The sequence below is a fragment of the Triplophysa dalaica genome, chromosome 6, assembly GCF_015846415.1.
Source record: "Triplophysa dalaica isolate WHDGS20190420 chromosome 6, ASM1584641v1, whole genome shotgun sequence".
Taxonomy (NCBI): Eukaryota; Metazoa; Chordata; class Actinopteri; order Cypriniformes; family Nemacheilidae; genus Triplophysa; species Triplophysa dalaica.
The window spans coordinates 7,635,938-7,658,298 of NC_079547.1; the positions used below are offsets into that span (position 1 = coordinate 7,635,938).

General features: G+C 36.4%; 2 protein-coding genes across 3 annotated transcripts; one reads left to right on the forward strand and one right to left on the reverse strand.

Moving 5' to 3' along the window:
- The first annotated feature begins 1,112 nt into the window (after positions 1–1,112).
- igfbp2a (insulin-like growth factor binding protein 2a) lies at positions 1,113–12,377 on the forward strand. Its single transcript, XM_056751645.1, has 4 exons — positions 1,113–1,716; positions 9,023–9,192; positions 10,229–10,369; positions 11,600–12,377. Exons 1-4 carry the CDS (start codon positions 1,353–1,355, stop codon positions 11,756–11,758), a joined length of 834 nt encoding a protein of 277 aa, XP_056607623.1. The 5' UTR covers positions 1,113–1,352; the 3' UTR covers positions 11,759–12,377.
- Positions 12,378–14,454: 2,077 nt separating this feature from the next.
- On the reverse strand, positions 14,455–19,081 carry igfbp5a (insulin-like growth factor binding protein 5a). 2 transcript variants are annotated; one of them, XM_056751559.1, is made up of 5 exons: positions 18,636–19,081; positions 18,308–18,509; positions 17,073–17,278; positions 15,935–16,054; positions 14,455–15,815 (listed from the first exon to the last, which is right to left on the reverse strand). In XM_056751559.1, exons 1-5 carry the CDS (start codon positions 18,639–18,641, stop codon positions 15,681–15,683), a joined length of 669 nt encoding a protein of 222 aa, XP_056607537.1. In that variant the 5' UTR covers positions 18,642–19,081; the 3' UTR covers positions 14,455–15,680. The 2 variants fall into 2 exon arrangements, with proteins under 2 accessions (XP_056607537.1, XP_056607535.1); XM_056751557.1 differs by having other exon boundaries at positions 18,308–19,070.
- Between the last annotated feature and the right edge of the window lie 3,280 nt (positions 19,082–22,361).

The window sequence follows — 22,361 nt, forward strand, 5'->3', positions numbered from 1 at the left end:
TATTTTATTCTTCGGTAAGCATTAGTGGCTTTTGGCTCCTGTAATTTATATAGACTAAGGGCTGTACAAAAGATTACAACAGCACAGCAAGGGCCTTCTTTTTTATTGCCTGTAATGTGTTACTGTTAACTGTAGTCAGCTTGGGACGTTTCACTGAAAATTGCCTGCATCACTACAATAATTTAGTTTGGACTTCATTATCTTTAGTGAAATCATTGTTACCAAGATACAGTAATTTAATAATTTTCTAACTAAAACTTTAGCTCATTTAATAATTTATTCAACAAACCAGCATTTTCTGTATAATGCAACGAAATAGATGTACATTTGAAATATATTGCAAGAATACCCTCTCACAGGAGGAATTCCTCTTTGAGGGGAATTTCTCCCTCTTTACCTGAAATAAGTGATTTTCTCTTGTCACTAATTCTTTGCCCTCTCTACAGTGGAGGTTTATTAACTTTATAATACACATCTTCTATAAGGCTTCTAAAACAATGTGTTTTTTAAAAGTGTTCCTCTCAGCGTAGCAAACAATGTTTGGCTCTTTTATAAATAAGCTTGACATAAACTTCATCCATTTCCATAGGTTCCTGTAGCTAGATTCAGTTATTCTCTTAAGCATGACTTTCTTGCTCCAGCCGCAATTCAAACAAATTCATAAAATGGAGAATTCAACCAGAGGTGTTTTTGAGCAAAAATAGGACGCTGTCAGCCATAAAAAGCATACTGTAACTTGTAGAAGAGTTTGGGGAATTTATTGAAAGCACAAACGTGTACCTCACCATTGACCCAGTTTACATTAACGAAACATCATATCATTTGTTTACACACTTAGAGACCTTTGTTCCCTTTTAAAAACGCATTCATAGAACTCAGTAGACGATTCTTAAAATTCAATAAAAAACCTGCTATCGTACCCTACTAGCTAAATGTTTGGCATAGGCATCACTTAATAGTAGGCCTATTTTGTCGTTCACATCTGCCTCCTGAACATATGCTGATGTTATTGCCACCGTTAAGTTACACAGGTCAAGCGCTACATTTTAACTTGAAGCCTACTTTAGAGTAAATGTATTGTAAATTGTGTTTGCTTTAATAGCTAGATCTAAAATCCTACCATTCTATGATTAAACAAAACATGTCGACCAAAAGTGTGAGACAGGACCCCGCATCACAAACTCAAGGCGCTGACACTCCGGTTCCTTTGAGGTTTTGTTTGACAAAACAGCGGCGCGCCAGTCATCGCCTATGATGTCAGCGGTAGCCTATATGAGCGCTGATAAGAGAGAGCCCTAGTTAGCCTTCACCTGTTTGCGTGCACAACCACTCCGATTTGCGGATTCGTGGTCATGATGCTGTTCTACGTGAGTTGCAGCTTGCTGCTGGCATTATTGACTTTTTCTGGTGCCGCTCATTCAGAAATGGTGTTCCGTTGTCCGAGCTGCACAGCGGAGCGTCAAGCGGCTTGTCCAATGCCTACGGAGACGTGTTCAGAGATCGTGCGCGAGCCGGGCTGCGGCTGCTGTCCGGTGTGCGCCCGCCAAGAGGGTGAGCTGTGCGGCGTTTACACACCTAGATGCTCCAGTGGTTTGAGATGTTATCCCAAGCCGGATTCGGATCTGCCGCTGGAGCTGCTGATTCAAGGGCTCGGGAGATGTGGACGTAAAGTGGACAATGAACCCGCAGGAAGCGCCGAGCCACGGGAAGTCAGCGGTAAGTTATTTAGGGTTGACCATATGACCATATATAATGAGTAAACCGAATAGATTTATACGAAATGAATTATTTGCACAATTCACCCAATTTCAATATTAAGCTGTTAAAAGCCTATACCTTAACAACGCTGGTATATTTATTTTGCTGTGAAATACTGAAATTAGGGCATTATGTGTTTTATGTTTTTTCACGCTGAATTCTGAAATAAACGGATGTGATTATGGAATGTGAATAGATGTCATAAGAGCTAAACGTTTTAAAGCTTTAATGTTTTAATCATGCAGAGTAGAAGTCGAAATAATGCAAAAAATGTTGCGATTACCCTCTTATTTATTTGCCTTTATTGATAAATAATTCAAGTTGCTCATTCTCCCACATTCCTAAGCTTTTAATTATATGCACGTGCTGGACCAGTAGAAATGTCTTCTGAGGTTGTTTTATCTCCCATGGTAGTTCAGACCTAGGAGTTTGGGTAAAAAATAAACTGGTGGGTAAATGTAATGATAACAATGATAGCAAGATGGACTTCGTGCTTTGACCCTTTCCTGCAGTAAATTTATCATGTAGCCTATGTTTGTGTGTGTCAAAGAGAGCTTCTGCTGGGTGGAGGGTTCTGGAAAAGAGTTCCCACTTTTTGAAACTACAGGAATTGTTATTTTTGGGTTTAGCACTGGAGTGCATAATGTAATATAGTGAACCCTTTTAAGAACTGTTATTTATGCACTACATCATTTTTTAAGAAATCTTCACTCTTATGCATGTTAAGAGCTCTTTAACAGGAACGTTTTTCAGTACATAACAACTTTTTAGTCTATTTTCCACACATACTTCAAAATAATCTATCATGTATTAACAGAATTGTCATGATTTTATTAGGGTACTTGACATTATTTTTAGCGCAAAACCTTAGTTTCATTGTGCATCGACAAAATGCAGCCACTATCATTCTTATAGGATAGTTCAACTTCAAAATGAAAATGCTGTCCTTATTTACACACCCTTGTCATTTCAAACCTGTACGACTTTCTTCTGCAGACCACAAAAGATGTCATCTAGAAAAATGTTGGTAACAGAAAACAGTTGGTCCCCATTGACTTCTATTGTATGGACACAAAACCTGTGCCAATGGGGACCAACGGTTTTTTGGTTACCAACATCTTTCTAAATATATTCTTTTGTGTTTGTTCTTTTGTAAATTCCCACAGGTTTAAAATGACAACAGGCTGAGTAAATGATGACTGAATTTTCATTCTGAAGGTGAACTGTTCCTTTAAAAACTTATTTTGTGTGTCCTGGAAAAAAGCCAAGATATGTCTTATTACAGATTTGATATTTGATCAGTTTAATGGGTGATTGCTATCAGATGTGGTCTGTCACTGCTCTTTGTACTTCAGAAATTCTATTTTCACAATGTTTTTACAGCGCACCAACTTCTATTGTTTTGCTATAATTTTTTAAAGTGTTGCCACTCATGTTGAAAGATCTCATATAACCTGTTGTTTAAGTTGGTACATTCTCAGGAGCCATCTGTTCTGTGTTTTGCTCTTTTTACAAAATATTTCTCCAATTACACACAAAAGGAGACCTGATTTTCAGTTGTTCTTGTGTCCAGACTGTGAATTGTTCACTCACGGCTGTGGCAGACTGCAGAATCAATAAACATTGAAACGACAACAAGGAAATGCTTTTGAAAAGAGGAAAGTAGGTAATTGATATGTAAAAACATATTCGGGGAATCTAAAATGAAAACATCCTGATCTGTGAACAGCCTTGTTAAAACACGATGTGAAAAAAGGATGGCATTTCCATCCAGGCAGTGGTGTAAAGTATTGGAGTAGCCTGAATGTAATTAGTTACTTCCTTTTCTTGTTTTGGCTACTTCGTAGTTGTACTGAGAATTTAAGATATTAGCAACTTTTACACTGCTTGACTACATTTTTTAATAAATAGAGGTACTCTTTACTCCACTAAATTTGTAATTTTTGCACCTAACTTTAGAAGCAATATTGCCATTTACAGGGTATTGAAGGAACATGATCTTGTGCATTTTGCCCTTACTTAATGAAACTTGTTCACATGGCTTCTTTTTACGAATGCGGGTGCATTATCAGGTAGTTGACATCGCTGGTGTTTTATGTGGGAAGAGGACATGACTGCAGCCGGCAATAAAGCCAAAACCAGTGCAAAAGACTTTGACTTTTGTAATTTTACTTAGCATTATTTTATTTATCCGTTTTACTGAACAGAGCTTTTTGAAGGATTTGGGTTTCCTAATGAGCACTAGAGCGTAACTGAGACTTGGGTGTTTGTAATAGAGGTAGGCTATGGTGTCAACCTTGATTTGTTGCAATTTTGAGGTGTCCAGTTTGATGCGATTGCTCTCCTCATGAATCAACTGTTTCTTGTTTTTAACATGTCTCTTAAGTGTTCAGGATTAATGCCTCTTTGAGCCTACATTCATTATGAGTAAAATACTCAAGTTCTGTTAAAATTAGATACTCTAAGACTTTTACTCACTGTACACTCACAAAGCCCACAGGGCCCTGTAAATAAAGCAACGGCTTACCGACTGTACCTACAGGGATGAGGTAGCGGTACCCGTTGGACAAAAATAGAGTCAACTAATCCCCCTGCTTTCGGCGTGAGTGAGTACGGCTGCCACCCCCTTAGGGCGACTCGGCAACTCGAATGCCAAGAATCTTACCATGTCAGGGTCCAGAATAAACTTTTCAGCTCCCTGCAGCAGCTTGGAGATAACACAAACAATGTGAGAAATGTTATTGAGGCGAGTGCACATGGTGTGAGGTGGGTGTTACAGGCATTCATCCTAAGGCCCTCATCGGAATTTGCAGATTTGGTCCTTTTTGAACACGTTCCTTCATATACAACCTATCAGGGTAAAACTTAAGTCTCCCCATAGTCTAGATTTATGGTTTGAAGACAATGTTTATTATGTTACTTTGGTGAACCTTGTTAGTCAGCCTTGTGGTGTCTTTTCTGTTTGCTGTAAATCAAAGCCATGTGTCTCTAATAAGTGCTCTTGATCTCTTGTTGTTATGACATGGTTAGCAAGATCGCTGCTTATGTTCAGTACATAATACATGAAACATTAGAAGAAGTTTTTGTGAAAATTCACTCGATACATGTTTGTTTTGGTCTCATGACAAGTGCTTGGGTAGATGTGGTCAGATCCATTATCTACTGTATGCTACTGTGAAACATCACAGAATCTGATTTGTTAAAGTTAGTCCTAAAACCTTATTTGTTCATAAGATATTTTGAAGAATGTTGGTAATCAAATAACGCTTTTAGCCTTTGACTTCTATTGTATGGACCCGATGCAAGTCAATAGATACCAACAGTCACTGGACACCATACAGAATATCTTCTTATGTGTTTCGCAGAAGCGAAAAAAGTCAAACCGGTTCGAGTAAATGATTACAGTATATTCATTTTGAGTGAACTATCACTTTAACAACTTTATGTTACTCTATTCTCGTGATAACTGGGAAAGGAAACTAAGAAACAAAGTATACTGAATAAGCATTGAACCAGTAGAGAAGATCTCTATCGTAGCGTTTCCACCGCCGTCTTTTCAGTGGCCAGTAGAACAGAGATTGTATTTTTGATCCTAAACAGATGGAGAGCAGAAACATTTGTTCATTGTCTCCTCTATTAAGACAAGGTCCGTGTAGTTCCCATTCACCATCAGTGCAAACTACCATGCCAGGGTTCCAGTGGAGAGTTTGCACAGGATAATGCCAGATAAGGTGGTTGTGATTAAGGTTGCTGGCATGACATTATGGCAACAAACTGTTCAGGACTGCAAGTTCTTCCTTTAACCATTCAAACCAGCATGAATTTGGAGCATCCATGCTGTTATATCCTCATGGTAGATATAAAAGTAATGGAAATATCCTAATTAAAGCACTCCGTCTCCTAGTTCCCAAAATGAATCATTTAAATTGTGCATTCATTGGTTTGGCTTGACAATGATGATTGGCTCTCCATGTGGATCATTTTACTCCATAGCATAGCCATTTGTAGATGCGAAAAGCCCCCCCCCTCTCAATTTTTCCTGAAGGACTTGGACAGATTGAAACAGTTCCTTCCACTACATGTGTGTGCTTGGGGAACTTCTAAAAAGTCTGGTACAGCTTAATGGTTGTAGCATTGCGAACACAAGGGCACAGTCAAATGACACTGATGTCTAAACTGCTATCAATGCACATTTTGCACAGATCAATGCAAAAGATTGGCGTACCATTGATGGATAAAGCAAGCTCTCTCCTGTCCACTGAAGTCCACCACAAGTTCCATGGTTTTTCTGACATTCAGAGAGCATTTGTGGTCCTGATACCAGTGTCAGTGTGAATCTCTATATAGTAACATTTTTATCTTTAAATAGGCCTGTCATTGTAATGTCAAAAGAAAATGTGATGATGACGCAGTCACTTGTGGACAGTACAGAAGTGGGCTGTTAATTGGGCACCCATGCTTGTAAGGGGGTTTGTTCATGTAAACTTTGCAAATCGATTGGGCAATTCGCAACATATCCTACAACCCATACAACTGTTTATGTCGTTTGACACAAATATGACAAACATGAGCATTTACTAAATTAGGGCCTCTCCCGGCAGCACGCAAAACTATTGCCTACCGTCATTATAAAAATGTGCATTTTGGGGTATTATTTTGCAATAATAGCATGTGTTGTTGTATGATTTTTTTATATAACTGTATTTACATTACACATATTCAGGCATTTTGAGCAATTAACGCACACTTTTATTTATTAAATAACTTGAAACACACGGTACAGATACAGAACAATTCAAATGTTGAAAACGTAGAAATATTCCAAGTGTACCGAGGTGAAACAATCGATTTTTATAAACATATGTATAAGGTTAACGTGTGGCTTCAGTTCAGAAGATTTGCAACGCGGCTTGTTTGTAAATACGTTTCTACTGTTTTGTTCACTTTATGAATACATGTGACTGTACTTTTACTCGTGTGTTCTTTTTATATGAGTGACAAGTGGTTAGGGGTGGGATTGGGGCTAAGTGCTCTTAAAATATCTTTGAATCCATAAACATTTATTAAATCATTAATACTTTTACAAATGCAAAAAGAAATGCGTCTTTATCTGCACAAAACGTCATATGGGGTCATTTTCTTCACAATCCCTACTTTAAAACATGAACTTTTGTCGTGCACAAACGACCCTTTGAGTCGTTATTATTTGGAGCACTCTGGAAATTCCAGTGTTATGGATGTGACAATTTCAGTCAGTTTCAGTAGTTGCCCTTTTATAAGGAATATGGACCATTTTGAATGTGACAATTCTGTCACCTGCCTAAAACTATGCTTTAAAAACACACACAAAAATACTGCTCATTGATGTTTATGTATTATTGAAAGCTGGATGCATTCATTTTTCTTTTCTTAAGCTTTTATAATTTCTTCTCAAATTTTGCCTACGGCACCAGCAGAGTCATAACTGGCGCTGATCCCTCTTGCAAAGTCAGCCGGATCAACAGGCAGTGTAGACTGGTGCCCTAACTCCTCTCCCTGCAGTGTTTAGATAAGAAGGGGCACAGCGTGCAGGACCAGTGCCCTTTTGCTTAGTGGGGGTTATCCTCCTTTATGCCAAGACAGGCTTTGTCTGAAGTTTCGCAAGAGAAGCAGGAATGTTTCACCCCCAGCGTGTAAAAGCTCCACAGACTTCCACACACACACACCTGATTTCATTCCACTTATGCAGAACCTGCTGAGACACTAGCTTCAAAGAGATCACCCAACCCCTAAAGGGCACCACTTAGGGTTACACAGCGAGGTTTGAAGAACTTCAAAAGTGCTGATGACCTGAAAACATTGCTGAAATTAAGACTGTTTTTCTTCAAACCTGCTGTTCGGCCATGCTTGTGGTTCCGTGTACTACGTATTTTGAGAGCTTGGCTATGATTTTAGGGGTATTATTGCATTTAGTGATTAGGAGCAAATCAGAAACAGTTTAGGAGAGTAAACTTTTGTATTTCCAGGCTGATGCGAAAGTCCAAGAATCCAAACAAGAAAAAAAACAATGCTAAATTACAAATATATCAACACCAGCGTTCATTTCAACAGCAGTGTTCAGTGTAACTACTTACTAAGTAATTAGTTACTGTAATTTAATTACTTTTCCCTTAAAAAGTAAAGCAAGGGATTACTCTTATTTTTTCTATAATTAAATTACAGTTACTTTGGATGTAATTGAACTAAATACTGTGTAATGTATACAATAGTTGAATAGACATTAAAGTCTAACTTTAAAATTGTAATACTTGAGTCAGTTAATGCTTAATAAAGTACTTGAGTCAGTACTTTATGTAGTTTTATATTGTTTATTTGAATGAGTTACAGTAAGAGTCATTTCATGTCTATCCTTGAATCACATAACTGATCAAGGTTGATATTGGATATAAAAAGAAATTAGTAAGTAATACTTTATGGAGAGAGTAATTTGTACAGTAATCTTAATACACTATTGAATATGTAATCGGTAACTAGTAATTGGTTACTTTTTCAGGGTAACTCACCCAAAACCGGTCAACAGTGGTTTTTAAAGGGATAGTTCGCATAAAAAATGAAAATATGGTCATCATTTAAAACACAAAAGAAACACAAAAGGATATTTTCATGAATGTTTGTAAACATTGATGTTATCCATTGACTTGCATTGGTTTTGTGTCCAAACAGTTTAAGAGAATGGTTACTGCCGTTGTTCGTTTGTCTTTTCTGTTTTACATAAGAAAGAAAGTCATACAGCTTTGAAATGACAAGAGGGTGAGTAAATGTGAGAATTTTCATTTTTGGGTGAACAATCCCTTTAAACAGATGGCTAAAACAAATGACATGATGACTTAAAATCAAAGCTTTTAAACTTGTCTGACAGAAACTTTTTCTAATAATTTATAATATTATTTCCTTGAATACTATTTATTTTTTCGGCAAATGCTGTTTATTGAAATAGATGAGAAGTGGGAACCCTAGTGCCCTTAAATCCCATCTGATAAAATACACAGGATAATAAATAATTAAAAACCACATCCTCTTTGTGTAATGCAGATGAAAAAAGATTAGACACGGGAGACTTGAAGTACCACAGTGTAAATACACTGCTCAGGTTTCAGAGTAGAATGCATCCTTCACATAATGTCTACGCTCCACTATAAGACAGTGAGAGAAGTAACAGATCAAATAGTGTTACTAGTTTGATTTACTTTTCACAAGCGTCGACTTCAAATATTTGTCTTATCAGTTGAGGTGCAGGATCTTTTGGACATTGGTCTGACTGAGGTTCCTCCAGTAAGGAAGCCCACCAAAGATAGCCCATGGAAGGAGAGTGCTGTTCTACAACACCACCAGCAGCTGAAGAGCAAGATGAGGTACCACAAAGTGGAGGACCCTAAAGTGCTTCGTGCAAAATTGGTAGGTGATGAAAATCAGTCAATAAAATTCTTCTGCACTTTTTTGTAGTGCACAGCTCATAAAGAGTTGCAGAGACAGGTTTGTATTTGCCTTTATTGTTGTTAACAATAATTCCCATGAATGCATTAACAACATTCATAACAGGTTCTTTTCTTGTTGCCCTTTTTGTACAGTCACAATGTAACCTTTCAGTTTGTGTCAAACAGCACTTCCTAGTGGTCATTCTCATACATATTTACATTATTTGCATAATAAAATATTTACTAAGAACGCTTAACTAAGTCCATGACTAAATAAAGTGCTGATTGCTACAATTCTGACTGGTTAAACAATAGTTCACCTAAAAATACAATTTATAGTAGTTAAAGTAGAAAATATACACGGTGAGTGAGAGAGAACCCCAGCAGTAATTAAAGGGTTATCCAAAAAAAAACACAGAATGGGGAAAACACAACTTAACAAAACAAGAATCAAAACTAAAACTTCCACGTGGGGAACAAAGCAAACAAGGAACTGGATAAATATAAATAAACACAAATTTCACACAGGAACAAGGTAATCCATGGATGAGACGAGTGGGGAGGCAATACGGAGAGTAATGAACCAACAAGTGGCACTGAGACTATATATCGGGAAGTACAAACCAGGGAAGATTGAACAGGGCTGGTGACAAGGATTAAACACTGATAGTGCACTTATAGAGAAACCGTTGGGGGGTTGGGTTGGAGCTAAAGGAAACGACACCGGAGAGATAGCATGGCATGACTAAATGAAAACATTGCCATGCCCTTTCTTCACATAAAACACGTGGGTCTGACATGATCCTTCCACAAGACTCGAAAATCAAGACAAGAAGAGGCAGGATCATGACAGTGTTCCATGCTCCATATTTGCCTGTGAAATAATTTCTGCATCAGGTGTAACATTTTAGAGTGTCTTATAGCATAATGAATGTCTCATGATTAATTATATTGTTATTGTATCAGCTATACAGGCTTTTAGCTAAACCTTTAGTACATTTATTTATGTATTTTAGAGTCAGTGTCAGCAGGAGCTGGACCAGGTGCTGGAAAGGATCTCAAAAATGCCCTTCAGTGATAACAGGGGTCCTCTAGAAGACCTTTATTCAATCCACATACCCAACTGTGACAAGAAAGGCCAGTACAACTTGAAACAGGTATTCATTTCGATACACCAGAAATAACATAACAAGCGTTAGGTATATTGGGTATATTAGTCTCTCTTGATAGTTTATATAAAATACTTTTGGTAAGTTTACATTTTAACATTTTAATTTGATCTTTCTGACACATTTTTAATAATGATGTTATACTTTATATATACAGCTGTGGAAAAAATTAAGAGACAATTTCAGAGACCATTTTTCTGATTTAAAAATGTACTTTTTATAGGTATGCTTTGGTATAATATAAATTTTGTTTCATTCTGTGAACTACTAACAATATTTTCCCCAAATTTAGAAAAAAATAGTTTTCTAATTGCATTTATTTGCAGAAAATAAAAACTGGAGAAATGGTCAAAAGAAAAGATGCTCTGATTTTTTTCAGATCTCAAATTATGCAAAGAAAATAAGTATAAATTTACTTTAAAGCAATATGAAAGTACTGTTTGTACATATTTAGGAAAAGTTGCAAACATAAGTTTTTTATGTGATGACCTTGATTTATATCTTGTCATGCTCTTAAGTCTTTCAAATTTTTAATTGGATTTGCTTCATAGGAGTAGGTGTTATAATCCCACTATTTCAGCACAGTATAATTGCCCAATAGTACATTTCCCATGCCTTATGCATGGCAGGGGAGCAGTCAAGAATATGAATATAGGAAAGAGGTCCGAGGTTTTACTGGGTTAGTCGGGTAGGCATCTTCTATGTTTGGGGGGATATATAATCATATAAACACATAGCCTATTTATTACCTTGCTATTATTAGAGAGACATCTAATGAGTTGTGTGTCCAATCCCACTTTCATCACATCCATTGTCCTGGGTGAAAGATGCCTTTTGGTGAAGAGATGCTGATAATGCCCATTTTATGGTTCCCAACAATGCGACAAATAATCAGAGTTGCACCTCAGCCTCATTGGGTGTTTTGGCCCTTTACCACAAGACACTCTCAGCCAAGGGAGGCCCTCCGCATGTTGATCAGACATGGGTGTGTGTCGCATTATTACATGGTAATTTGGAAGCCCATGCAGTGTCCATCCGCATTAATTACAGCAAGTGGCTTCTTCTTTCCGTACCATTGGCCGGTTCTTGATTATCCTCCACCGGACCTGTCCTCTGAACCCCACTTCTCTTCTCGTGTCAATTACCTCATCCGGATTAGTGGCCAGATTAAGTCTTACATTAAGACATTTACAAATATGTCTTGTTCATGTCTTCCAGTGTAAGATGTCAGTGAATGGACATCGTGGTGAGTGCTGGTGCGTGAATCCCCACACAGGAAGACCAATTCCAACTTCTCCATTGATACGTGGCGACCCCAACTGCAACCAGTACTTCGATGACCTAGAGATGGATCCCCCTGTGGAACCTCAAAACTAACAAAGCCTTCAGCCTTTACCTTTATTGATCTTCTACCCAACCAACCCTCATCCACGACCTCTGAGGAGTCAGCGTTTTACATCTTTAAACACGTAAACCTTGTGTGTTTATACATTTTTGAAGATCAGCCATACTTTAAAACTAGAGTTAAAATAGCATCGTTAAACTTTAAGTACTGACAAGTTGGTTACCTTACCTTAGTTCATTTAGAGGGTGTAAGTAAATCGAACTGTGTATCATAGTCTTGAAATTATTTTAGCATTATGTACACAAACATGTGTTGTTAATTTCATTTGCTGAGAATGCATTTGGCTATTCAAATGCATACACAAAGGACTAGGACCAATCACGAACAGCACAGTGTTTACACAAATTCATCTGATGTTCAAATTGCATGGAGCTGCTGACATCTGGTGGTTACAGTAAGAAACTGAAAATATAACTCATGGACAGTGAAAATTTGCTCAATACATGTAACAGCTATGCACTAACTGTTATATTGTGATTTACTTTGTGCACTTTTATACGCACTTCACGTTTCAGCTATAAGTCATTGTTACTTACCTATGGACCATGTTTTAAATGTATACTTACAATAAACAAGTATTAAGGTTTTGGATTTATTTGCAGTAAAAAAGATGTAATGATCCTCTTTAAAGAGCAAGTAAAACCTACAAATCAGAACAACTATAATTGGTGAGGACCACAGTGTAAAACTGTATGAAACAAGATACTACAAATCTTAAAGAAACACTTTGTAGTTTTTTTTTATTTAAAATAATGGCTCTAAAATGATTTCAGTGATAAAACAACTCTTAACTGGGCAGTTTCTACGTTCTGTGTTCAGGTCAGTACATCCCCTGCCTGCAGAAGAGTGAGACATGGTTTCCTAATTATGTTTCTGCATTCGCCGGTTCCAACAGCTTAGTAAACAAATAAATGTGTATCGGGCTATCCACGGGGAAGCTTAAACAGCTGCATTGTTTACAAAACTAGTAACAGACAATGGCACTTATCCACCACATGGGGGGACCGTGAGCAAAATTTCTATAGTGTTGCTTTAAGTTCTGTGTTCCAAGTCACTGCTATGAAATCTTCTCCAAAGTCTTATACAGTACACATTCGATGTCTTAAAATAATTTTTATATTACTGAGTGTTACCAGTCCTACTCACACCGCTCTACGCAGGCCTCGAACCAGCATCATTCCAGATGGGAGACCGCAAAATCTAGCATCTGTTGCTAGAGCGTCTCTGTTGGTCAGGGAGTGAGGTTAAACGTGCACAGCTTTCTCTTGCTGGCCTCCGTACACTCACCCCCCATCACTCATCACAAACCTCACTCCCATCCGGATCACGGCACAATGCAATGTACTCGGGTCCCGACCCATCATTGGTTACATGGGGTCAGATTTAAATTTCTGCACTGTGCCAGTGAATGCACCAGTATTTAATCAAAATTCTTAATTAAAATTAATATTAATATACAGACTGTGCTCTGATACAATAAATTTCCCATTTATTTGTATAGAATAATATTTATTTATTAAACAAATGCTTTGTCTTTACAAAATAGAAAGAATAAAAGACACAAATTAAATATTACACACTGATATGTCATACAATGCACTTTACCTCTCTATATTCAACTTGATTTGAAAGGTATTGAAGTGAGTAGAATAAGATATTTTAAATGAAAAATATACCATAGTACTTGTATTTTTAAGTCAGTTTTGGACGGTAGTCATTTTTTCCTATTCTACAGCCCTGCCCTGCAAAGCTTGTCACACTGGTCTGCTTTGCAGATCGCATTGATGTTTCACACAAGATCAAGCCCACCTAAGCGTAGAGTTTTACCAGAAGAAATCAGATATTTTGATCAAAAGTATGGGTCAATCTGAGGTATTATGTGGTATTATTTATATTAAGCACATATGCTTATGCAGCTCTACAGTGCCGATTCCCACAATTCTATAAACAGATTCTTCAGGGACAATTGAGAACAATTATGAATTGACAAAAAACATTATTATTTTAGTCATCTGAATGATTATTAATTTATTAATTATAAATTGTTATTTGAAAATCATTCTGTGGGGAAGGACCTACAAAACACTTTGATTTCACCATGTCTTCCTTAAAGAGCTTGAAGTTTAAATCTATACTTCTGAATACAAAAGGTCACATCTTGGTGTTTGTGCCTTTATTGAAAACCAAATGTAAAGATACAAAAAAAATACTGAGATAAGAAGACCCTGAAGAGATAAAGACTGGGAATGAGAAGAGGAGATGGCTGGTTGGTTAATGTATGTAAATATTTGCTCTCCCTTACTACTTGGAAAGTTATCGAGACTTTTCTGCAGACCCAACATTTCTGCAGAGGAAAAGCTGATTATTCTAGATTTCTTTCATTTTATTCAAATGTACTTTAATAATATGAACTGAGTTGTATTCTTATTGGCTAGGTGATAATTCAGGACAGTAAGCGTATTACCTCAAATCTGGAGCAAAGTAGTGGAATACATTCAAGCAACTCATTCAAATTGAACACTTGTGTGCAAAATAACTAAAATCAAATGCATCTAGCTTTTTTGTAAGATTATTGATAAGCTTAGGATACAGTGGGGAAAAAAACTTCAAATACATTCCAACCTTAATGATAAAATCATACCAAGAAATAAACATTGATTTTGAGATATATAGTAAAACACAATTTATTTTATTGTGACAGGTGATTTTTAAGATAACTACAGGATTTGATTACTGGTGCTAATTGTCTGAGGTGTTTAAAGGTGCATGGATACATACACTACTTTTCAGACCTTTGGAATCATTTTGCAAAACGTTTTCGGGTTTTTTCAATTAAACTGATGTTTCCGTTTACCAAGGTAACTAGTAACTGATCAAAAAGCAGTCAAATACATTATTTTTAGAGATTCTCCGATCTATCAGCCAATAATCAGTATCTGCAGAAAAAAAGCTATTTTGATGATCCGATCATTATTAATAACATTCAGAAAGTTAAGAAACATTAACTTAATCTTCGGAAAGGCTATTGACATCTGCAGCAATCACTTTGTTAAATCTCCTATCGGTGGAGAAATTTAGTACCAATGGATCTCTAATTATTATAAAACATATATTTACTGTTCTTGATGCTGATTGGTCAATGGTCAAAGTTAATCTTCAATAAAGTATTGCAATGGCCTTAACACTGAGCTACTTATTGTATAACTGTGCCGCACATGCCGCTGATTGTTATTTCATTCTTTTTGTTACATATGAAAACAGTTTGATAAGTAAAAAAAAGACCCACAAGCCAACCACACCACAGAAGTGCTATAGAATAAAATATAATATTTCAATAAACAGTTGGAAAGCTCTGCACAGCTCCATTAAGATTCTTAGATGAACAAAATATTAACCAGCAAGAATGAAGTTTGTTCAATTTTACATGTATACCACAGTGTTGTTAAATGCTTCAATTTTATTGGCTGATTTATGTTCAGAAGTTTATTACTTCCTAATAATTTATGAAGTAGTTCCAAGTTTGTTGAACATATTACAGTTCTTTATTACACATAGCTTTGGAACACTTCATTCTGATATATTTACAGATAGATTAAATTTTTATAATTTATGAGATTATATTTACAAATAAAGTCCCACCATTATACAGTATCTTATATAAATAGTCATTTGTAACGTATTATCTTGACTGCGATTCTTGATGAGTTTAATGTATCATTACTTTCATGATTTATTTTAAAAACATACAACCTTTGCAGTGATTCTTGTGAATGGTAGTGTCTAGACGGATTCTGTCATTAGGACATATGTTTAAAAATAAGGGATGACACTCAATTGACCTAATATGGCAGACAATGGTGAGTCTATGGCCCTGTCATACGTGAACAAATTGTCTCACTCGTTGCTTCTGTTGTTCTCGAGGTCTTTGCACTGGATGTAACCTCCGCTGTAGTCAGTCCCTGGCATTTGAACTCCATTCTTATCCACACACCAGCAGATGCCCCGTCTACGCCCCCTGGATGGTTTACACTGTGAAAGGCACGGACAAAGAAATGTAAACTGATCTTGCCCTCAGCCAAGATGTTTATAGCAAAGAATACTTTCCGATAGCTAAGCATATTATAAAAGTGCTGAAGTGCAGAGCTAACCTGTTTGCGCTTGAAAAAGCCTTTTTTGTCACAATTGGGCAGGTAGAGTGAAAGAGCCATGACTCTGGAGGTGTCCTTCATCCTTTGGACAATTTCATCTAGCTTCCTTCGGCATGGACCCTACAGCAACCAAAGAAATGGGAAAACAAGAAGAACTGACAATGAAAGGTGTTAAACATTAGATGTACCCCAAATAATTTTCACTGCAATTTCATAGGAACAAGACTAAGGATAATTAGCATTAATATAAAGATTAAATTCCACTTTTCTGAAGTGTTAAACTTGGGATTCAGTATCTAATAAATCTACATTTCAGCCAATTTTGGCAGCAAAATTTTCACATTTACCCAAATTTGGCAATACAGTTTGCCAAAGAACATTCTAGAATAGATCCAGCATCATAATCAACTAGAGAGGGTATTAACATGCCTTTGATAAATTGGTTTTATGTAGCATCCTCCTAAACTATCTCAGAAGCAAAAAAAACAGAAGATTGTCTCCATTTGATATTCTTCTGTATGTTTCAGCTTATGTTGTGTTTATGTTCAATGATGCAAAAGCATAATGCAAGAGAGACATGTGCCTGTCATCTAATTGTTGACTCAGCTACTTTAATTTTATTATATACTCCATATATTTCCATATGTTATTTGCGGGTGCAGTATGAAAACAGAGTTAAAAATATTGTAATTATGAATTCTGAGCACATAAACAACAAAGTCTGTATTTTCAGTACAAGTGGGTAACTCTGAATAAGATGATAGAGGAGTTGCTGATCATGTTGATTTCCAACACGATGGAAAGCAAGTCTGCAATGAATGACTTTGCAAACTTATTTAACATGCTGTATTTCAGTCATTTTAAATGTGCAATATATGCACATCTTATAAAAGGACAATTTTTTTTAGATATCAATGTCACGATTGGAAAAGGATTGTTGCCATTTATGAAACATTTTACATCTCTTTTGAAGAAAGAACTCTTTGGATTCAAAAAAGACTTTGAAAGGCTCGAGCATGATGCGAAAAGTAAGTTTGCCCTGTTTCTATTTTGCCTGTTGCTGAGCAAGCAGAGGATAACACAATAAATACATTACATTTGTACTATTTCACTGATATCAAGCCTTAAACAATCTTACAATCGCAGACTGGTGTTTGTCCATAGCAAAAGGGGAATATTTCACATGGCCCATGGTCCTCAGTTTAGACTGCTGTCTTGTCTTGTCTTTTTGCATGGCCTGAGCTTTTTTGCTGTTAATGTTGTCTCTTGGGAAAACTGGAACCTTGGCCTGGGAAAGCAAATCCTCTCTTAACGCTGAAACCCGGTCGTCCTTTGACTCAACATCTAAACAGAAACCACAACAAAAGCACGCCAAGAGCTGTACTAAGTATGTTACACATAAGAGCACAAGCTGATTATATTATTTTTTACTAACAGCATGGCAACACCAGCAGAGAACATTGACAATACAATCTAAATGTTGCCAGTGAGTCAATAGGCAAAGTTTTACCTCATGCTAATCTTGAGTTTCTGGTTCGGTCAATCATTTCAAAATATATGTAGGCCTAATGTATATGAACAGCATGCCCATTGATTCAACTTTTTAATAAGACAGAGAGCAAATAAAATATAGTTGTAATCTTACATAAAGTGAATAAAAAGGATGTATAGTATACACTGTTAAAATTATTTGTTGTTTTAACTTGAAAAGTTGAGTTACCTGGTCGCCTAAAAAATTGTTAATTCAATTTAAAATACAAATTTACATTACAATTTTGTATCACATTCGTGCAATAACTAAGATTTTATTTACTTTGAATTAACTCAACCTTTAAGTTATTTTTTAAAGATGAAACTACACGTCAATTTTGCACTGCAATATGAAATCTGAATATTTATAATCGGAATTAATATTTAAGATCTCATTATACTATTTAAAATCTCAGTAGACCCTTGTCTACTGAGATTTAAAATAATTTAAATATTATTAATAGGTATACCAAAAGAGAACTTTCCTTATTTGGAAACATACCGGTTTGCATAAATTGTTTACTATGATCTTTTATTTAATTTTTCGCTGGCAAAAAATCTGTAGATTAGACAGATTTCCAAACTAAAATTGCCAGTTCTAAATTGTATTTGCACATATTGCACGCAGCACAAATTGTAGAGTAAGGAACACTTTAAATGTTATATAAAGTTTTTATATAGCCTAACACCGTCTACAATCGCATATTCGAGAGATACAAATAATGGTTATCTTTCTTGTTCTTGTAGCCTACGTTCACGTATTGTACAAATGGCAATAAACGAAAAGAGATACAGACTCGCATTGTCAACTTTTTCCTACATCCAAGAATCTATAAAACGTACCTTTTAGAATAATATGTGGTTTATATGATTTCTCGTTCATGCAAACCCCTTTGCCGTTAAGCAGCGCCTGAAGTGGTTTTTCCTCCCCGTTCCGAGGCAAGCAGCGCAATCCCTCTCCGCATGTGCCCGTGTAGACTCCACACGCGTGCCCTTTGGTCAGCGCGCAGGTCAAGCAGCAGCCGCATCCGGGCTCCTTCACCACCTGACAACCAGCCGGTACGGGAGGACACATAGACATCGTCTTCTGATCGCACGGCTCGCAGGGCACGAAAGAAGCAGAGCAGCTGGGCAGTCCCCATATCAATGTCATCAAAGCACAAAAACTTACCAACATGGTTGTCAGGTAAAGTGTCTATTCAGCCTGCCTTTATTTAAATGTTGCGCCTGGTCAAAGCAAAGAAGTTCGTTGTTAAAATGTCAAACGCTCTCCTTTTCCCTCACCACTTAATACAATCCAATGATGCACAGAATGCTGTCATCTATAGCCTGTGTCCTGAGATGCAACTGGATCAGTAGAAATCCAAGGAGAACAACAGACCTATACGAAATACCTGTCAAACCCTATATTCAATATAAAATCAGATGTTTCAGTCCGAGGTCCTTCAGTGCAAACAAGCGAAGGATCTTTCCGTACGAGAGCTGCTGTTAATCGCTGCCTGCCTACGTGAACAGTGGTGGAGGAGAGTGCACTTCATTTATAGGTGCTGCTGTTTCTTGGGCGGATCCTGGCGTGATGCGGTGCATTCATGAATTTGGTGCAGTCTTTCAAATAAAGCGACATAGAAATCGAAAGTAGAAAAAAGTAGTGCAGGAAATCACCAAAGCAAGATGATTTCAATGACTGAACACTCAGAAGACCTTTGACTAAGGTCTCGTGTACTTACGTCATTGAATCTGAGGGTGGCGCTCTAATGTGCATTGGCAGGATCTATAATGCTGCCTTAGAAATATTCAATTTGTTTATTTTATTATACCACGGGGCTGTTTAGTGCTACATTCTGATTGGTTGACGAACGTTCTAAAGGTGTGTATTATTTTTCAGGAAACTCACACCGAAGTACTTTCAGATCTGCCAACTGCAAATGGCCTGTCGTCAGATATTCCTTGACTTATAAATCCAATCGGATTTGACTTAAAAGTTAAGACAGCTTTTGAACTATTAAGTTCACAATGCTTTATGTAGGTTAATAGCAAACATGTAAAACGTATGGATTTATTTAGGTGTATTAAATCAGTGTGATCATGAAATGTTTACAGACATTCATATATTTTGTTACAGTGAAATAAAATAAGAAACATAGACTCACTTACAATTGGAGTTAATGGTTACCTTGTTCAGCTATGTGTGTGTTGAGGTATTTAGGTTACACATTCTTAATAAAACTCCAATAGCCATAGACTGTCCTTTATGTCCCTTTTCACCTTATCCAAAATCTAGGCTCCTTTTGAGTTTCAGTATTTTCCATACCAGAATACACCCAATGCTGTTGCCAGGATACTGCAGAGAAAAACCATGGCTGCAATGTCACCATGATGATTCAATACCTGCAGAGTGGGAAAATGTCAACCTAATCTAATAGTAAATTTGATGATGTGCAGATGTTTGTATTACTGAAGTCTCTAATAAGGAATGAATTTACTCGCAAGACCTGTGTAGTACCGCATTATTGGGATGTTTTGAATCACTTGTCTATTATGTGTCAAGAAGTCTGTTTAAGAAAATTTGTAAATGTCTGGAATAAATGTACTGAATCATCAGATGAAAATAGCCCATCGAGAATAGGTTAAAAAGCTAACTGTTATCGAGTGATAACGACAAAATTTTCTGAGATGTATTCATTTAATTGGACTTTTGCAAGGTTACACAAAAAATTTGTAATTAATGTCCAAATGTTATATTTGTCTTATTTGAGGAATATTCAGGGGCAATTCCATGAATAGGTAAAACCATTGCATTGAACTCATGGATCTTGCATGGATCATCCCATTTAAAATGAAGGGTTGTCCTGTGTTGTGGATTTGAGTCAGAGAGCTGGAGAGAGGTGCCTTGCATGATCATATCATGAACAACATTATTTACATTTAAAAGATGTACCTACTTTAGACTGCACTGTTTGAAAAAAAAAACACAAGAGAGATTTAGTTCATGGCACACACATTCTACAAACAGCCTATGAAACATAATCTCCCTTTTAATCCACAGTTCGTCTCCATAAACACCTGAAATAAAAGCTATCCAGTGGGATTACTTCCTCTTCTCAACATTTATCTCTTTTTCAGGTTCTTTAGGAGATATAACAATGATGTCTGGGTCAGTCGGACAGCATTGATTCAGATGTTCTATGAAATTTAAGACACAACGTTGAAAAAGTAACTAACTAAAGCTGACATGAAGAGACATTGAGGAGTCACAGGGAGAGTCACAGTGTTGGCACAATGAAATATGACTGACATTTGACCAACATGGCTGACCTGTGATCAAATCATGATTAATGCACATATGATAATATTGTAAAAATATTGACACCCATTTGAAAGGCCACAGTTGTTACTATTGTGATCTGCTCCCTTGTTATTGTGGACTTTTATGTTATTTCCCGTTTCCTATTTTATTTTGTAGTCCTTTGTAGTTCTGTTGTATGTTGGTCCCTTGATGATTGTTTCCCCAGGTATGTTGTTATCTAGTTTTAAAACAATGTAAATAAGCCCATTGTGTTTGTTTGTTCTTTGTCAGTCGTTGTTTGGATGTGATATCATGCCATTAGTTTTTCATTTGGGGGTTTCTTGTTTCATAAAATAAACTCTGTCAACTGACACATGTTTGCACATGGAATCAAAATATCTGTAAAATGTATTAATACATTTAACATCAATAGTTTACAGAGGCTCTTTTGTCTCAGTAACCTTGACAAACACACCAGCATTATAACCCGGAGCTGATAGAAAAGACCATGGAGATAAAAAGAAATACTCAAATAAGCAGTAATATGAGTTTGAAAATTTTCCACTTGTAGAGCAGATTCTTATCAGAATTTCTGAGATATGAGTATTGCCCGACAAAAGCAGAGAGAGGGCGTTTTTAATACAAGCCAATAGTAGCTTGGGTTGAGTAACAAATCTTTTAAACTCTGCTAACTAAATAGTGTTTAACAGACCATTTCCTCTGAAGTGCTTGATCAGCTAGAAGAGTCTTTATTTTGGGAGATTCAATTCTTAGAAATTGATCATTGCATGATACTGGAAACAAAAAGGTGCTTTACAGTCATAGAACAACAATTTTTGGCTAAATGGTTCCATTAAGAACACCCGTAAGCTTTCTGGAAAATTATTCTTAGATCATAAAAATGTAAGGAAGAATTTGTTTTTAAGAGCGCCTATCAGCAAATGGTCCTCTGGGGAACCAATAATGGTTATTTTATGGCATCTAACGTTAATTTTTCATAAAGAATGAATCAGAGTAGATCGAATGATTTCTAGTTAATTTATTCTGTTGATGTGCTGAGGCTGTATATGAACATTTTTATCAGCAGTTTTACTGCCTTCAAAAGACCTGTGTGAATCACTCTTTGAACATGCACAGAGTGAAAGGCATAATTTTTTTTAAATAATGAATTACATTTTAAAAACATTTTTCATGCCACCTATTTTTATTTGTAAGTTGCATTCAATAATTTTTTAAGCATTTGTGTCAATTTATAACCTAAGCACCATTTTTCATAAAATTAAGTTAAAAAAAGTATGTTTAGGCTAAGTAATGCCTATTTTTTTTAAAAAGTGTACCCTTTAAAAAACTTTTAAAATTATGTCAGGCCTATAGATATCAATGTTAAAGACTAACAGTTTGGACATTTTAATTGACAGAAATGCTACAAGGTATGTGTCTCTTCAAAAACGTGCCTCCATTTTTGTCACATCCATAACACATTCATTTTCTTAACAGTGTCCTTGGTGTGCCGCCAATTGGCTCAAGCAGGTTTCTAATGAGTTGCTGCCTCCTAGCGGACATAGAACTAAAATACTTCTAGGCTATATTTCTTATGTCTATGTATAGTCA